Consider the following 18,692-nt stretch of genomic DNA (forward strand, 5'->3'; position numbering starts at 1 on the left):
CTTGATGTTAGTGACATTATGGAATTGTGCTTATGAACTTATGAGAAGGTCTACATGTGTCCAGAGAAAAGAATGCTTAAAACCCCTTGTGTAATTTAGTGTGCTGAATGAATGTCTACCAGTTCTGGACAGCTGTGCTCAAGGTTTTGCTTAATTTAGTCTTCAGCCTCCAGTTCCATCAAACTAAATGTTGCATCTGAAACATGGCTAAAGGTATAGCGTATACCTCAGGTCTTTCCTTTCTGATGGTTCAGTCTGCCAAGTGGCATGCTCAGCATGAGATCCTTAAATCATAAAGGGGAGAATTTGTCATTAGTAGCAAAGGTTTTTGTCTTATCGGCAAGTAAGTTTGTTTGTTAAAGAGACTTAGTTGGTATCACTTCAAATTTCAGATGGGTTTTTAGAGATTAAGAAGTTACTAATGTCCTTCTGTGAGAAGTATTTATCCTACATTTCAGAATAACAGGTCAATACTCAAAACCACGTAGGAGTTCCATCTTGTTAACCTTGTTCCAAATCCGCTAGATTTCTTCATAACGTGCTACTTTTCTGCCTAACATTCATAACAACTAAAGGCCTACAATGGTGGAGATACTAAGTAAAGTGTTTTCTTCCAGAAACCTTTGCATCTCTCAGTCTCCTTTTCAACCACTAGCTTTAAAGTAAAAACACTATTTGGGCAGATTAATTTTTTTTCAGGACAAATGGTCAGTTTGACTGTTAGTCATTTCAATGTCACACTACAGTTTTGAGACTCACGCTCAAGTGTAACAACTGTTATAATGCAGAATTATATGATGCAAGCTTGGTCCATGCATGCTTTCTATTTTTTTAAACACGGGTAGGTACCATGCTTCTCATTTCTTATTTCAAACCTTTCTTTCTCAAGCTTGTTATCTGTACATTAAAATCATTGCATGTTTAGCATCTGTCAGAACAAGCTATACATTAACTTCTAGTCTATGGTATTTCTAAACATTTATTTTTTATTATTGTGGCTCTTATATTCCATACCTTGTTGAATCTTTACAGTTAGCTCTTCATTTCTTGTTTAGTCGGATTTCTCAAAATGCCTTCTTTGGTGTTCTGTAATCTGTTACTTTTCCTTTGTGGACTTTTTTTCCATTCCTCCCTTTTTCTTTTGCTCTTTCTATGCTTAAAAATTACCTTTTTTTTTCTTTTTTTTTTTTTCCTCCCCCTCCCACCCCCCCCAAGCTGTTTTATTTGTCTTTTTCTTGGTTTAACTGTTTATATCTTCTTGTGCTGGTGACATACTGGATTCATAGTGATGGAGACTGAAGTTCTGTATTTATTCACAGAGCAGATACAGCATGGAAAGCGGCTATGCAATGTACCTGTTTGCCTAAACCCTGACTTGGAGGGACCACCACTAAGAATCAGAGGTTAGTTCAGTGTCCAGTTGACCTGATCTCTCTGCAAAGACTACTAGGAATGTTTTCTCATTAGTACCAAATAACAGTGAATTTTGTGTTCCATCCAGCTACCTTAAAGCCCTCAACTGTCCTGCAGAACACATTATTGAGAAAGTATTAGATAAATCTCTTCGTTCAAGACAGGTCAGCTGATGAGAGGCACTGGCTTTCTGCTAGTGTTTTCTCTGGCTGGGCTTGTGCTGTCAAGCTGGAAGTTGCCAGTTCAATATCCTCATAGCCAAAGATGTACAGATTTTTTTACAATCTTGTGGTGTGGCAGTGACCTATCTTCTTCCAACTAAATCGTGGTTTTTTTCTTCTGTTCAGTAAAAGAGTGAAGGACATTTTTGAGTAGTTGAATTCTATCCCAACATTGTGTCCTGCATTATGACAGCTATTAGTACTTGCATGCTGCAATGGGCCATCTATCTGGAGAAGATGACAGTGAACTTCTAAATTCATGATAGATCTTGATTTTTTGTTAAGGGGAAAGTAATTGGCTGGAAATATATGGAAAATCTACTTCTATTCCTTATATTCTGGATGATGTCCTGCATTTCTGGAGAGTATTCTGGACTTCCTGGAGTGTCTGTTCACATCCAGATAAGTCTCAGGGAACAATTATGAAGTAGTGAACTCTGTATGTAAAGAAATATTTTTTTTTCTGAGTAAGATGTCGTCATCTTGTGAAATCAAACCTCAGCACTTGTATTTTCAGTTCAAATATTATGGAATCTTCTGAGATTCTTATTTTGCCTGACAGATGCTATTAAATTTGATTTTCCTATAATAGCTGGGATTATCTTATCAGAAATTCTTTCTGAACTAAGCATCCATGGGAAGCTACCTCTATAGTTAAATATTGTCAGAACATGCTAATGTTAATGTTAAGTTTGAATCTGCAGATGGAAAGAACCAGAAAGAATGTTGGTAGCATTAACATGTAATTGAATTCAGATTAGATAGGCATAGATATTTTTCTAAAAGTTGATTAAAAAATGTGCTTGTCATAGACAGATCTTTGGAATGAGATGCCTTTGGGGCAGCTTATACACAATGTGATGGTGTCTATCAACTGAGTTCCCTGGATTCATTAATGGAGCTGATCTTTCTGGGAACAGTTGTAAAGCAGTCTCTATCATGCCAGCTATACAAAGCGCAAACATATTTTTCCAAAGGAATTAAATCTATCTTGCTAACCTGGAGGATAAAACTGCCAACAATATTTAAATGACCATTGAAATGTACCTAAGATGAATGACATGACCTATATATCACCATAACTTTAATAGAAGTTCCTGATGGCTTATCCACGAGCCCATTAACATTGGATTCATCATCCTGAGGTTTTCTTTGCAACTAGAGTAGTTGGAGTCTTACCTCTTCTGCATTTTTTTTTTCCTCCTTCAATTGTTTAATGTGAATACTTAATGCAAAAAAAGGGATTAAGGGAGAAGACTATCATACTGGTTAGAATCTCAGACTACCTTATTCTGAACTAATTCTGGAAAACGGAATGTAAATAAGCAAAGAGTTTGGATTTTCCATTTTACACAACTTTTCATTTTAAATAAACATCTGTCTGAAAACAGCGATGCACACTTTGCCCAGTGCTAAAGAAATCTCATGTATTGGCAAAGTTATGCTGTCTTTGGGTTCCCAGCTGAAAAACTCGGTTTTGTAGAATCAAGATGCTTGTGAAGACTTTAAATGGAAAGCACTTATAATTACCAGCTCCAATGCTTTCAGTGTTTCTCAAGTTCTTATAAATTCTTTCTTCTAACTGTCCCTTTTTTGATTTTTCTCTCATGCTTCTGTTAGGGATGCTGTGAATAAGCTGATGACATGGTGGTCAGGCATACAAACTTTTTACTTCATGTCATTAGGAATGGTGAGAAGATGATTTCCTGAACATATGAGGAAGGATGCAAATCTTCCTCCAGTCAAATACAACCTGTAGAATTATCCTCCCTTCCTAAATATGAGTAGATTCACAGACACCTGCCCTTCCCAGAATTTTTCTTTGTTATCTTTTTTTCAAGGATATTTAACTGATAGTCATAGTTAATTCGAGGAACATGCTATATCTTTTTATTGACATACATATTTCTTAATCTGTGCACAGTCAAATCATTATGGCTCATCCTTACAAGCTTGATCTTCAGGCCAATGCAGTTTGGGATTCTGCTTAGTGATTTCCTTTTGCTTTTCTGCTTTTATTGTTTCTTGCTGCCTTAAGGTGCCACAAAATCTAGCTTGTTATCAGCACCCAGTATAGTCAGTATGTTTGTACCTGCACCAGAAGAATTTGCTGATGATCAGCCCACTGTGATGACTGACAAGTAAGTTCATTTTCTGTTTCTTTCAAAAAACTAGTTAAATTTAATATAGATCAAAGTAAATATAAATATACTCAACAGAAATAAAGTTCTCTTTTTATCTTTTAACCGTATGCTATCTTTTTTGAATTAATTAATATATTTTATTCTAAGTTAAAAATGCTCAAAACACTGCCCACAAGATGTGTTTCTAACTCAGTGGGATATCTGTGAGTTTGCAGTGGTGAGAACACAACTCAAGCTACTGTATGTATGTGAAGGGGAAGGGACATAGTTTCTACCCTTCATTTAAAACTGGTTAATTGGATGATTAGAATTATACAATATATGTAACCTACTGAGGACACTGGGAAACATAAATTTTGGATTTTTCTTTAATTAAAACTGATTGCTTAAATGGGTGAAATTGCACTGTTCCCTATTTTAAATCAATGGTTTCTTGTGATCACTGAAACCACTCTCACCTTAGGAAGAAAAAAGGTTATTTTTCAAATATTTCTGGTTTTCAGTTGAAGTAGAAAGTTGTGATTACCAATCAACACTTCTGTTACCAACATAGCCCTAATCTCAAAGGATTTTGCAAACATCTACTTGTTGATTAAAATGCCTCTGAAATAAATATTAAGTGTACTCATTTAATGGAGAAGGAAAGCTTTCAGAAGGGAGCTATGTGTTGAATTACTGGAAAACTATGAATAGAAACTGTAAGTTCCTGATTGTGCTGCTGTGCTCAGTCCAGTAAACAGATCTACTAGGATGATCACTGGTTAAGGCCACTGAGCAGACTGTGACTGGAAGCAGACCTTATAGTGTGACAAAGTGAAGGATCCTCAAGTTGAGGATTATCTTTGTCACATCCTTTGGTCAATTCTCCAAAGCTCTAGCTCTAGCAAAAATCAAGCTCTGCTGGTCTACATGTTAATGTTTTATTTTACCTGTTAACATGTAGACCAGCTGAGCTTGATTTTCATGACTTTGTTGGCATATTTTCATTCTGTTTAGTGACAAAGTCAAGAAAATTGCCTGTACAATTCCATTAGGTTGAAATATCACAATCTGTTGGAGTCATTAGCAACTGATTTGATTAAATTGAGCAAATTGGGCTAGTTTCCCACATTGGTTTGCTTTTCGTGTTCAGTTTTGAAAGCCTGTCTCGTCTCTCCTGAGTCTGACATCGTCTTTATAATTAGACATTAGAGAGTTCTTTCAGAACTTTTTTGGTTGTCTTTTAGTATTTCGGGAGCAGTAAGTGACTCAGAAGCAAATTTGTCCTGGAAAAGGAGGTTTCTCCAAAGTCCAAGGCTCTGTGCTTCTGATTGGTTTTTCATTTCCTTCTTTCATTTCCTTAAGAGTGATAAATGCTGTGGAGGCCAATCATGTTATTGCTTTTAGTTGCATAATCTGTTACTCATAATTCATGACAGAAAGGACAATGTGAAATTGTTCTCTCTTTTTGAGATCATCTATGTATGTCATTGTGTCTATGCTGCTATATAGAAAAGTGCCAGGGACATGAGCCCTTGCCTGGAAACAAGTGACGTGAACTGGCTGATGTTAACATTGCTAGGGCTAGTCTTCATTGTGATAGACTCCTCTTGGGTAGTGCAAACTGAAACAGTCCAATACAGAGTGAGGGAAGTAGCTAAGCATTACCAGTGTAGGACTCAAAACTTAGACATACACTGTGCTCTTCCTTCATCAGTGCAAAAACAGCCAGTGCAGCTAGCAGAAACATTTGTTAATATTTGAAAGCCATGGACTTCAGTTAATTATAGAAAGATCACAATTACATTTTTTACTAAATTAATTCTGAATAGAAAGTACTAAATTATAGTACTTTAAAAAGACATAAACATGCCTGGATGCATTGTTTTGAATTTCTCAATGTCTGTTTTACTGTTCCTTGCAGATGCCATGATTGTGGAGCAATTCTTGAAGAATATGATGAAGAAACACTAGGCCTGGCAATAGTTGTGCTCTCAACCTTCATTCACCTTAGTCCAGACTTGGCTGCTCCTCTACTGTTAGACATCATGCAGTCTGTTGGAAGGTAAATTCAGGCCTGTCCTCATTTCCATGTGATTGAAAGAATTTTGTGCCTGTAATTGAGTTTACATAAACTTCATTATATGAAGCTATATATAATATCTGGTTCTGCTTACTTGAAGAATTTTTCGGGTTCCTCAACCATATTTTATTTGCTTATTAAAACTAAAGATTTGCGTGTCTTGGCTTCCTAACCAGCTGCTCTATCAAGTTGTCTTTGATAATGTCTTAAATGTTTGGCATCTCTACTGTTTATCTGTTGTGACTTTCACCTAGCATGCATTGGATAACTGAAATGCACAATTGTATTGTAGTACTTGTCACTGCTGCCTCAGCTGCTTTCACAACTTGTTGCTTAAGATGTGGGAGAGATGCATTCTGTGTGTTTCAAAACAAACTTCTGAGCAACATTCTGTGCAGAATGGCACAGCTCTTCTCTCCATATTACTTTCAGTGTCTGAAGTTGCTTGACTGACCTGTGCAGGGACATGGCTTTTTACAGCCCTGCCTCCCCATCTCCCACTTCCATTTAAACACAGCTACTATTCAAGTCCTCTGTTTTCATTAATTCCAGTGCTGCAGTTCACTGCTGATGAACTCTAGTGGAGCCTAATTTCTAATTAGACAGATACTTTCCATTCTGTGTTATTCTTGTCAGTACAGAACTAGCAGTCATTAAGAAGTCATAGAGAGTGAATCAATTGGAAGATAAATTATCAGGGATGAGGGCTGAGTGGTTTAACTTTTTCTGTGCTTTGAAGAAGGAATGCTGCATTTTTGGAGGAAGCTGATTTTTTTTGAAGCAGCAGATGGCATGCAGCATGAAGTATTTTTGGTAAATGCCCCATGTTGTTCCTACTAGCTGCCTTTTCTGGCAAATTCTAAGAGCAGTAAGTGGCTATCTAGAACAGAATTACATTGAACGTAAGTAATGAGGTAATAAGTGGAGATGGTGATGGGAGTTTGTTCAAATAATATTTAGAGTGCCAGTGATAAACACATGCAAGCTGTTAATTTCAACAAGCTTTAGATGTTCCCAAGTATTTAATATAGTTCATGTCTCATGACATCTTTCCATTTGAAAATCAGAACTTAAATGTTTTGTTTATTATAAAACAAACAAATAAGAACAACAGTCCTTCAACAGCATGCTTGCATTATAGCATTCAGATGGAGGGGAGAAACTTTGCATATGACTTTGATTTCTTTCAGAAGAAAATTGTTACGCTTTTGTTTCTGAAAATTCAGTAGATTTTTGGAAAATAGCTGCGATGTCTATTGGCATGTAATTAGTTCCACCAAATTCTGCAGAAATCTGCAAGCACTTTAAGGTAAGCTGATGCTTTAGTTATTCCAGGGTCTAGGCTTGTATTGCTTGAAGGTGGCCTCAGACCTATTTTCACTCAGAATTAATTTTCAAATCAGAATATACATTTTATTTTAGCCTGGGCTCCTCTTAACAAGAGTGCAGTCATGGACTCTCTTGATTTTTTTCTGATTTATGCTGGGACAACTTTATCTTCAATCCACTGCATTATCCAACCTGAGATTATTTCACAGCTGAATGTATGCTGTGTGTCCAGCTTGTCATGCATCATTAATAGAAATCACCATCCATTCTGGCTCAGTCACTTGACTGAGCTGCTTTAGAATCCTTCTTTTGGTTTGTAGTGGAGACTGGAGAAGAAACTGCCTTCTGAACTGAGGCTGACAGAGGATTAAGCAAATGCTAAATCTACTCTGAAAGGATCTTGAATCAAAGATAAACGTTAAAAGCCAGTTCATCAGCTGATGCAAACTGGTCTTTTTCTATGAACTTGCAATTCAGTTGTATCTTATACCAGCTGAAATACTCATGTGTACCAGATGAAAGTAAAAACTGCATATTTTGTATGTAGGTGATGCTTCCAACTTTTAGTGACTTTTAGGAATAAATGTGCATTGCTTTGATAGTATAAGCTCTGACTCTGTTTACATGTTCTGCATACTTAAGTGTGTGATTTGCTTTATGCTTTTATTAAGTATTTTCTCAAATGGATTCCCATTTTGGGCTTCCTAGTCTACATTTAGGTACTAAAAATGGATGATGTGATTTTTGAGAACCCCCTGACTTTCGCATCTGACTTTGTAAGAGCACTGATGTACTTACTGTTTCTGAAATTAAGCCACTTAAATAAGTGCCAAAATCTGAAATGTGAAGCCTCACTTCAGATTGCCAAGTGGAGAATTTTGGCTCAGTCTATGCTGCTGTGTTAATCAGAAACAATTCACTTAGTATGCAGCTTCTGGCAAAGTTTATTCTTTGCCACATCCTTTTAGATTAGTAATTGTTTTAGATATGCATGTGACAGTAGTTTTCACTTTTCATCATTCTGGAACAGGAAGGGAAGTAGAATTGTCTTCAAATCTGGGAAGTGTTTGTTACACAACTGGTTAGAGTTTATATGTTGTTCCAATATGATTTGTGTGAATTTGAGAGCACTTCAGGATAAATTTCTGGTAGCATTTTAAACATTCTGTAGAACTTTTGTTTATCATTATTATTATTTTTTAGCTAGTGAGTCTACTGACTTTATTTAAAATGGAACACAAAAAAGCTTAAAAGCATATGAGCTTCAATTGTTGTTATTTTTGTTGCAGGTTGGCATCAAGTACCAGTTTCTCTAATCAAGCAGAAAGGTATAGTAGCAAAAGATACCTTATCCAGCAATGAATTTAAAGCATTGTCCTCCTTGGTCATGAAACAATTAAATGTAATCTTTTTTTTTTTTTTTTTTTTTTAAAGTTTCTAAGTGAGAGTTTCATTTCATATATTTTTTGCCTCCTCAACATGAACAGGAACTCGTATTCATATGTAGTGAATAAAAAAAAGTCAGATTCATTTAAAATGCCTTGTGATTTCCAGAATTTCATTGCAGATCATTTTAGCTTGTTCAGTGTTTGCTCAGTGTTTGCCTTGATAAACTGTCTTCATCTTGATAAACTTCATTCAATGAACTGAGGTGAAGTGAGTCATCCTCAGCCATGGATCCCCTTACAGTGATGTCTCATCGCTTAAAAAAGATGCTGAATAGGATAAATTTGTTTTGAAAAGCTGCAAAAAAATGCTGAGAAGTGCAGTTTAGGAGTAAATAGATAACACTTAGGTTTTTTTTTTGTTTGTTTGTTTTAAACAAAACCATTCAATTTGTGAGAAATCAGGAAATATTTAAACTCTTGAAGCAAATTAATAATTGTAATGTGCATATTTACCTATTTCTCTCGTGTTTTATGGTAAAACCAAGAATCTGTACCACTGAAATCCACAAGGTGAGAGCAGGATTGTATTTCAAAACCTGACAGCTCACAAGCAAAAGTAGAATTCCATCTCTGAATAGTTTACCTGAATTAATAAAGTAAAATTAATAACTTTTTTGAATCAGGAAAGTTCTGCTTATGTCTTTCTCATAACTGAACACTTTTGTAATTAAGAAAAAATAGAATCTTATTTATTATCACTATGTTTTCAGGTTAGAGAGGTGTTTCATCTGCAAGGCAACTTTTATACATTCTTTTCCTTCCTTTCATTCCAGCATGATGATCCCTGGAAATGCTGCAGGTGTGGCCAAGCAGTTCCTCCGCTGTGTGTTCCATCAGCTGGCTCCCAATGGCATCTTCCCCCAGCTCTTCCAGAGCAATATTAAAGGTGATCTACAGTACCTGAGTACATTTCTGACCCCTACAGTTACCCCTGTATGAACACCTAGTGAAAAAATGTCATTACAATTTCAGATGGAAGTTTCTTACGGACCTTAGCCACATCCCTTATGGACTTCAGTGAGCTGAGTTCTATTGCTGCTCTAAGCCAGCTGTTAGAGGTATGTTGGCTATCCCGCTATTAATGTTACTGGCTTTATTAAGCATTACCAGTCTTACTGAAGCCACCTCTCCTCGTGCATTAGGAGTTCAAACTTATATCACTAAAAGCAATGTGAATTTTTAATTTTTTTTTTATTTTTTGTCACTGGAAGCAGGATCTTCACCATTTTTCTTCTGGGTTTTATTCTCACTGATAGCTTTTTTTCTTTTCTTTTTTTTTCCCACAGACCAGCTCCTGGAGCTGTCTTATTCCTTAGCAGCTTAGGCCATCTCTTTCCCTGCACTATTTCTGGTGTTTGGAAATATTTATCCTCCTATATTGGCTTTCTCATCTGTGTCAGATGGCACTTTCTTTAAATAATCCAGAGATCTATTGCCTGCTTTCTGCCAACTTCCTTCTGTGCTTTTGGCTTGTTTCTATTGTAACTTTTAGCATCCCACGAGTACTAGTCACTTCCATACTCCTGCTCTTCCAAGAACATAGGTGTTCCTTCAAACACAAACAGAATCTAAAGATTCTGACAGAGCTTTAAAACTATGTACATCTTTCCAGTCCTGTCCTTCGTACACAAGCCAAAAAATTGTGCATCACTTACTGAACATTAACAGCTTCAAAATTAGCCAAAGGAAAATATGGACAAGCTACTGGTTAATATGAGTTGTGCTTTCTTTTTTTAGTGCCATGACAATATAAGCAGCATATGAGTTAGGACCTCGTGTATAAAATTTTCTCTCAAAGTTCAGTATCTTAAGCTTTTGATATTGAAATCTCTTGGTCAGTACTTTAGGAAATGAACTAGACTTAACTATCACAAACTCAGGTCAAATTCCTCAGACAACATTTCATCATTAGTACTATACAAGATGTGTAAATAGTATTTAATATGAAAAATTAACCTCTGAAGTTCCAAATATTGTTTAAGCGGCCATTTGTTTATAGTTGTCATTTTGTTTCCCAGGGTTTAAATAACAAAAAGAATTTACCAGCAGGGGGTGCGATGCTACGCTGTTTGGAAAATATTGCTACCTTTATGGAAGCCTTGCCAATGGATTCTCCCAGCAACCTTTGGACTACAATTAGTAATCAGTTTCAGACCTTCCTTACCAAACTCCCTTGTGTTTTGCCACTTAAGGTATGATATAGACGTTTGAAATGAGCTTTACTAGCATTGGTCAGGATGTCCAGAAACAATGGGAAAGTTGTGGATGAGAGCCAGGTGGTTTTGAATGTTTTCTAATGATGCAACTAATGTTTACAGAGGACTACATTTATTGTACTCCCAATCTACCTCCTTTAATAATATTTAATAATAAGAAGCAATAACAACTCTGACCAGGAGAGTACTCCTTCACTCTTTGTTAGATATTGTTTCCCTTCTACACTTTCCATACCCCGACTTTGTCAGAGTAGATTACTACATTTGAGAGAATCAGTGTTTTGGCATCTGTTTGTTTTTAACTGTTAAAACTAACTAAATTTCACAAGAAGGCCAGCACAACCTAATTAATTTGCTAAAAGTACACAATACTCAGACAGGCAGAGTAAAATGTGAGACTACTGGAACTATTCCCATAGCTGGGCCCAGCCTGCTTGTTTGACCATGGCTATATATGGATGGAAACTGAATGTATATGGAAATTGAAACTAGAAGTTCTGGGCTCTTATTCTTGAGTGCTCAAAGCAGAGAGGCCTTATTTCCTACTGTATGCATTTCGTGATGTTTTTTTTCAGTTAACACAGAAAAAAGTTTCTGATTCTTTCCAGTAAACATGGAATTCTGATACTCTTATTCTGACTTCTTTTCTCTCAGCATGAATGGGCCAAGCAATAGTTTCTTCTGTGCAAAGGCATGTTCATCAGTGTGAGCTGAAGGATCCAGCATCTAACTTTGTGAATTACTTTTTAAATTGTGTCACTCTCAAGCTATATGAAACATTAAATTCCTTGGTTCTGCCCATTTAGATGGAGTGTTTACTATGATTTCCCTTTATTCATGGGAAATATAATTAGTGGTAGAAATAAAACAATCACCTGTCCTCCAGGGTTATATATGACTCTTTGCTCTTCTAGATGTTTGCACCTGGGACAAGGTGAGACAAAGGACAGATCCTTGAAATTCCGCTCACTGTTGCAACCTGTGTGATTTACACAGAAGAAAAATCAATTACACCTTAGGGAACATATGTAATGGGGCCTCTGGAGCAGCTATTGCCAGAGCTTATTCTAATGCTATGGGGCCCAGCCCTATCTTGTTATACAGGGAAATATCATAGTCCAGGACAATCACAGAAGTGAGATAGATGGTGCTAATTCACTCAGTTTTTAAATCCATTTTCACTACAGTGGGAATGTATTTCAAGGAGATTTTTGTAATACAAAAGGTAAATGTAAGTGTTCTAAAACCAGCACTTTTGTCAAATTTGCTTGAGACTTCAGGTAGTTATGCTACCATTGAGGGGATATGATTACATGTTCAGAAATAAGTAATAATTGAGGCAAAGTAACTAAAAATCAGTCGAGATCATTTTTCAGAATTCACCTGTAGCTTATTAATAGTTGCCACCACTAAAAGTAAGAGAAAGGTACTAACTTTTTTTTCCCTTCAAAATGTCCACAGTGTTCTTTAGATTCTAGTTTAAGAATAATGATTTGCTTGCTGAAGATACCTACCACTAGTGCCACTAGGGTAAGTTTCAAGAACATTTTGTTGCCTCCTGGTTCAACCAACCTGCATTATTCTGCAAATGTGTTTTTATGCACTAGCTAGGAAAACATAATACTTAAGCATAAAATTGTGCAATCTGATGCATGGTGGAGAATGGTAAGAGCTTTGGAACCTTGTTTACTGTGAAGTGTGGGTAGGATTGCATTCCTTTGTGGGTGTGAGTGTGTATCTTAAAGATTTGATATTCTCCAATAAAAAAAAAAAAAAAAGTAACGAACTTCCTCAGAGGCCAATTCAGCAGTTCTCACTAGCACAGTTCCTCTGAGATCAGTAAGGTTTTCCTGCATAAACACTGTAGAATCTCTGATGTCTCATAAACACTAGAGAATAAGCTTTAAAAAATTCTTTTTTTTTTTAATTTGTTGTACAAGCATGAAGTTATTTGGTAGATAGAATAGCCATTTGACTGAAGCAGTGTAGATCATAGCAAAATCATTTCTGAACTAACAATAATGCTGGTGTTCCATTCAGATATATCTGAGATGGAATGCCTTTTGTTTTGCTGAGCAACCAGTTCTGATTTCCCTAAATCATGTCATTGCAGAGTCTTCTGGAGCCTTTTTCAAAATTACTAAGTTTTGTCATTCAGAATGCTGTCTTCACTCTGGCCTACCTGGTGGAACTGTGTGGTTTGTGCTACCGAGCCTTCACTAAGGTAACAATGAGATTATATCTTCCATCAGAGACCACTGAAAATAGGACAGACAAAGTCCTACTACCATCAAGTAGGATATTTGTGAGTGAAGATGAAATCAATGTTCAGTTTCAAACATGTTAACGGTTTTAATGTAGCTTGGCTAATCAAGTAGCAATGATGATGCAGCACCTATCAATAACACTGAATTTCACATTCCCAGTATAGATAGTTAAAGGGAACCTACTGAAAGCATTGCTCAGAAAAAAAGCTTTGATACGATTTCACAACTTTTGAAAATTTTTCCCTCTTAGAGATGACATTTGGTATTCATGCGTGACTGTCTGTATAATCGTATATTTCCTAGTGCACGGATTTAGCCACATATTTTACACAATAAAAACCCAAATATTCATAATAGTGCCACTTGAAAGCCAAGCTGTGAAGGGAGTTAGCAGATTGCTGATCACAGCGGAATACTCCACAAGTTAGGATCCTGTTTAATTCTGTATTAAGTATCTCACTTTGGTGTGCATAGCTCTCAGCTGAGTAGAAAAGAAAACAAAACATCTGGAAAAAGTTTTTAAGATTCTGGTTGAAAGGTACAGTGTACAAATAACACTCAGTTACTTGTCAGCTTCATTTTTATTGCAGTTGGTGAGAAGTTAACATCACTTATTGCATGCAACACTTAAAATCACTGAATATGCATTAAAAATGAAACAAAAAAAGCAATGATACTCTCACAGAAAAGATGCACCACAAGAAAATACAAAGTCCTTTCACCAAATGCAATGGTTTGAAGCATTAAGAGAAACTATTAGTATGTTTAATTGCAGAAAGCAAATATTACTTTTTTGTCTCATTTGAAAGAGAAGAATTTGTGAAAGAAAAAAAACCCCTGAGTACAGGAGAGATTCTCCAATTACTGGAAGTAATTTGAGTTAGATCTATAGTTCAGGCTTTGGGCAAAGCAAAGTAAAATGAGAAAAATATTAACTGAGAATTGGCTGAGATTTCACTGAAACAGTAAAAAAAAACCCCACACATTTAAAGTTGAAACAACTGCTGCATTTGAGATCTGATAAGGCAATTCTGTGTGTGCCTTCTAAAGCAAATGGTGAAATACAGGAAGTATTTCACTCCCCTCATACTGCCTCCATAGTTTTAGTTATTTAATTAAAATTTTATTAAAACATGATATTAAACAACCTAGTGTTTTTCTTGCATGCTTCCTGGTTCAATATTCTGTAACTGTATTGTGTCTTAATTGCATGCAGGAAGCTAGGATTATAGCACTTGGTAAAAGCTCCTTGATTTAGTTTAATGCAACCCTGTGACCCATAAATGGAATCATTAGTGAATGTTCTCCTGCAATTTTTAGCCACAAAACGCTTAATTTAGTGGAACTTCATAATACATTATCCAAGTTATTACTTGAAAATAAGCATGCTTGAAGAAAGCGTGCCTGGTTTTACATTGGAAAAAACAAATTAATGAATGCTTTTAGAAAAAAAACAGCTAGTTGCACTCTCTGTGCTTCTCTGCAGTGGACAATTCTGTAACCGAATAGTGCTGTTTGTGACAGAGTACCATGTAGAAGCAAATTGCAGAAGGAAAATAATTTGAGAGCATTACAACTATTCAGAATTAATTGCTAGTTTTTACTGGCTCAAACAAAACTTACAGAGCAACTTTCAGCTGTAGTATGAAGGAATTTTGTCTCTTCCAGCAGCAAACCACTTTAATGTATACTTCAAGGAGAGGAATGCTGCCTGACCACTCAAAATCTTTTTTGTTTTTTAATCATCAACAGTTTCCTAATATCTTGTGGCAGATTTATCTCTGTATCTTTGAGTCTGAAGACTCACATCAGTCTGATATATGTCCTTGTCTGAGATTCTGTTCCAGCTCAGCAATTTGTTTTTTTTCAATGCTTTTGGAACTCTCAGTTGAGAATAGTGTCTCTTTTTTAGATTGTCATCATCTTACCTTCAGTTTTCCTCTCAAGTCTCTTAGGAATACTTTTTAGCTTTCTTACCTCCTATAGCTACTGACTCTTCATTCTAAACTTAGTGTTTTACTATCATACTGTTGTTACTAATATACTGTTTAGTAAATGGAGTATTCCACTGAACTGTACACAGTAAGGTTTTCCTATTGAAATTTTGGAAGAACTGAGGGTATATCCTCAGTATTTTTAATTACTGCAGTAGCAACAGAGGAAAATATGAAGACTTTCTGCTTTCTCATGGATTATTTGGAGAGATAGCATGTTACTCTGTTAAACCAAATAAAAAACCTGCTCTGTTTACTAAGTTTGGACCCTAAGGTACTGTTTGAAACAAGTTTTGATAGTTTTACATTCTACACATCTGCATTTGCAAAGTCATAGTTCAACGTTTGCAAGGCATTTGAGAGGGTAGCTTTGGCTGAACAGAAACTGGAGGGGTTCCATCCTTGATTCTTTGGTACCATGTTTACATGTCTGCTCTGGGCTTTATTCTCATGGAGCTAATGTGACTTCGCACTGCTGTGGCAGAACATGAAGTTCTTATACATATTTATCAGCAGCAGAATGTCAGAATGATAGGATTAGGAGACTTCAGTAGAAAGTGAGCTCTGGGCCATTGACTTCAGTGTCATCACTCCTGATTAACAGCAGGAAGAGGTCAGATGTCTAAAAAAATTTTGCTCGATTTTCCTTCATCTGTCTGTGCTTAAAAAACATTAAGAATTTTGACAGGTAGGAGTAGTTTGAGAAAGAGTTGTCTCCCTGTTTTATCATCCTTAAGGCCAAGGAAAGCTGGGATTCATGAGGCCTCTCTTTTCCAGTGTTCTGACAAAGCAATTTACCAATTACATTCTGTGTAGCTTAGGTGTTAGTTTCTAATATGGTTGAATGCTTTTGACAAGAATTCTACCTCTCTCCCAGCATGTGCAGGCTACTATGTTGGACTGTTGATAGAAAATTCTGTCCAGTGTGTTGGGGCACGTGATTATTAACTGCACTGTGTATGTTTCTCAGGACTATGAAAGCAGATGACAGTAGGAAGAGTCACTGTTTGAGGAATAGACATCCCAGCGGGTCATCAGTGTCCTCTTTTGCCATGAGTATTATGTACCATTCTTGTTCCCCATGCTCAATAAGGATATAATAGAACTGGAGAAAGTTCAGATAAAAGTAACAAGAATGAAGAAGTTGTGGAGTGAACTCCATATGAAGAGCAGCTAAGTCAGTCTCTTCTATCTGACAAAGCAACAACTGATGATTCCCATCAGTGACAGAGGTTTGTAAAGTCACAAGTGAACCAGACAGAAGTGGATAATCTCATGCTATCCCTGAACAAGGACGTATTAAGTAGGAACTAATGTCAAAGCAAGTAAAATGAAGTGGTTCTTCAAACGACTTCTTGCCAAATAATGCTGGTTCTGAAAATTGACATGGCACAAGTGGTTGGCTGACGTGCACATGGAAGAGAAATCTGAGAGTTACAAATCATACAGAAGCCACGTTGACCTCAGATGTCCCCTGAGCAGAAAATAGTCGGTGGCTATGAGAGCAATAGTGGGAATTATATATGCTTGCCCTGCTTTTATTCTTCTCTTGGCATCTGCTTATGGCACTGTTGGAGATAAGTTACTGAGGACATTATATGATCAGAGCATTCATGCATGTAGGGTGTGAGGATGTGTGACTGAATATTTGTCTCCTCAAGACATTGTTTCATAATATAGCTGAGCTGATCCAGTGTTTGCTTTTTTTTTTTTTTTTTTTTTTTTAATTTTTTTAAGTTTAGCTGCATAGACTGCTGCAGTACGGGACTCATTCCATCAGCTAAATGTATAATCTGAAAATGTGTCATCAGATCATGTGCTCCATGCAATTGAAAAATCAAAATTCTGCTTGTATAGGCCAAAACAGGAATTTAAGTCAGGTCTTTCATTCACAGACTCCATGTCAGACATACAATTCTGCTGTTCTAGTGCCTTTTTCCAACTCAAAGGTTGATATTTAAAATCTGTTTTCATTAAAAGACATGTCGATGCTGTGGGAGGCACTTGCTTGGCTTTGTGTTACCCAAATACAGTGTGGTGATATCATCTTTCTGAGGAACAATGGTGACTGGCTTCTCAGTCTGTGCTAATCAAAGCTCAGTTTTCCAGCTACTCATATCCTCCATCTCCTTTCATTTTAGTTGCATTTGCTACTGCGTGCAGCTGGAAATAAGCTGCAAACTGACTTCACGTATTAAGCCTTACAATCCTTCTTTGGGGAAGAAAAGAGCATTATTCCATTTTACAGATGTCACAGAGGAACTGAGACCCTTACTAAATGAAAAGTTAGAAGTTTAACTTACTCAAGTGAGCAGGCAAGTGCTTGAGATTTACAAGACAAGAGATAATAAACTTTAAATCATAAACACATTTTGGAACACGGTTTTCTTATTAGAAAACATTTTTTCTTCTCTAATGTTCACTTGAAAGAGAGCTCAATGTAAGTCTCTCTGCTGATCAAAGTTCTTGAGTTGTGGAGGTCACTAACAGGCTATGGATTTGTTTCACATTTTTTATCTTATCTTATGAAGTAAAGGAATGTCAAAGTAAGATACGTAACAAGCTGCTCTTATCTCTTGAACCGCCTTGCTGTTTCAGCTCTACAGCTCTATTCTTAGGCTTCTGTGTTCTAATTTCCATTGGCTGGTTTTTTTACCATGTGTTTTAAATGTTTCTGTTGTAGCAGCTGTAGCCAAAATGGTTTTTATTGTGAAAGTGGAAAAGTACTGCTAGTCTCATGAATGAAAATCAGTGTTAAAGCTGTCTTACTGCGCACAACCTTGTTTTAAGAGGAAATGATAACAAAAAAATATATGGTAAAATCTAAACCACTTTAGTGAGAGAACAGTGCTAAAGACTATTTCCAGGTTGGTTTTCCTCTGTCAATCCTTACTACTTTCCTTTTCCTGTCTATACGGAAGTAAGCAGTGACATCTACCCAGCTTGCCTTTGCTATATGACTGTCTTATAAAATCTGTCATGTATGAAATATTAAAATCTGGTATAGCAAAAAACATTCTCATTGATGTCTGTTCTATCTGATGTTTAGAATTTCAAAAATGTGGAATTTTGTAAGATAGTAACAAAAAGTACACTTCTATAACTTATATTTTTGAATGTAGATGAAAAGTTATTGCTGTAGTTTACTAGTGGGTGCCAGTGAATTTCAGAACATTTATAACACTATGTTCTTCTTTTGCAGGAAAGGGACAAATTCTACTTGACACGCAGTGTCATATTGGAGTTATTGCAGGCACTGAAGTTAAAATCACCATTACCAGACATGAATCTATTGCTGTTGGTCCAGGTACAGAAGATCTACCTCATGTTATTCTCATCTGGATTGTATCTCAGCCCAAATTCAACAAAAAAGAATTTACAAGTTCAGCATGGTTACTGAAAATACCAGCAATGTCAGGCTCTGACAGTTTGCTTTTTTAATTTTTAATCTCAGACTTCTATTTTGAGTCCCAATTCCAATAACTTAACCACTAACTGCCTTCTGTCTTAGTGGCGCAGAGATTCAGTTTGATAGCATGTGCATTAGTGTTTGTCGACTTGACTGACTTCTAGATTAAAGAAGAGGTCAATCTTTTTT

General features: G+C 36.3%; 1 protein-coding gene across 12 annotated transcripts in view; it reads left to right on the top strand.

Annotated features, from left to right (window-relative positions):
* The window catches only part of UNC79 (unc-79 homolog, NALCN channel complex subunit), a 98,204-nt gene that overhangs the window by 59,940 nt on the left and 19,572 nt on the right, over positions 1-18,692 (top strand). For all 12 annotated transcript variants that reach the window (XM_048948592.1, XM_048948583.1, XM_048948586.1 and 9 more), the window contains 10 exons: positions 1,320-1,403; positions 3,673-3,775; positions 5,682-5,822; positions 8,459-8,497; positions 9,391-9,503; positions 9,590-9,675; positions 10,636-10,809; positions 12,295-12,363; positions 12,947-13,057; positions 18,297-18,401. In XM_048948592.1, the coding sequence (XP_048804549.1) occupies positions 1,320-1,403; positions 3,673-3,775; positions 5,682-5,822; positions 8,459-8,497; positions 9,391-9,503; positions 9,590-9,675; positions 10,636-10,809; positions 12,295-12,363; positions 12,947-13,057; positions 18,297-18,401 (1,025 nt within the window). The remainder of the gene's footprint in view (positions 1-1,319; positions 1,404-3,672; positions 3,776-5,681; positions 5,823-8,458; positions 8,498-9,390; positions 9,504-9,589; positions 9,676-10,635; positions 10,810-12,294; positions 12,364-12,946; positions 13,058-18,296; positions 18,402-18,692) is intronic.

The sequence above is a fragment of the Lagopus muta genome, chromosome 6 (genome assembly GCF_023343835.1).
Source record: "Lagopus muta isolate bLagMut1 chromosome 6, bLagMut1 primary, whole genome shotgun sequence".
NCBI lineage: Eukaryota > Metazoa > Chordata > Aves > Galliformes > Phasianidae > Lagopus > Lagopus muta.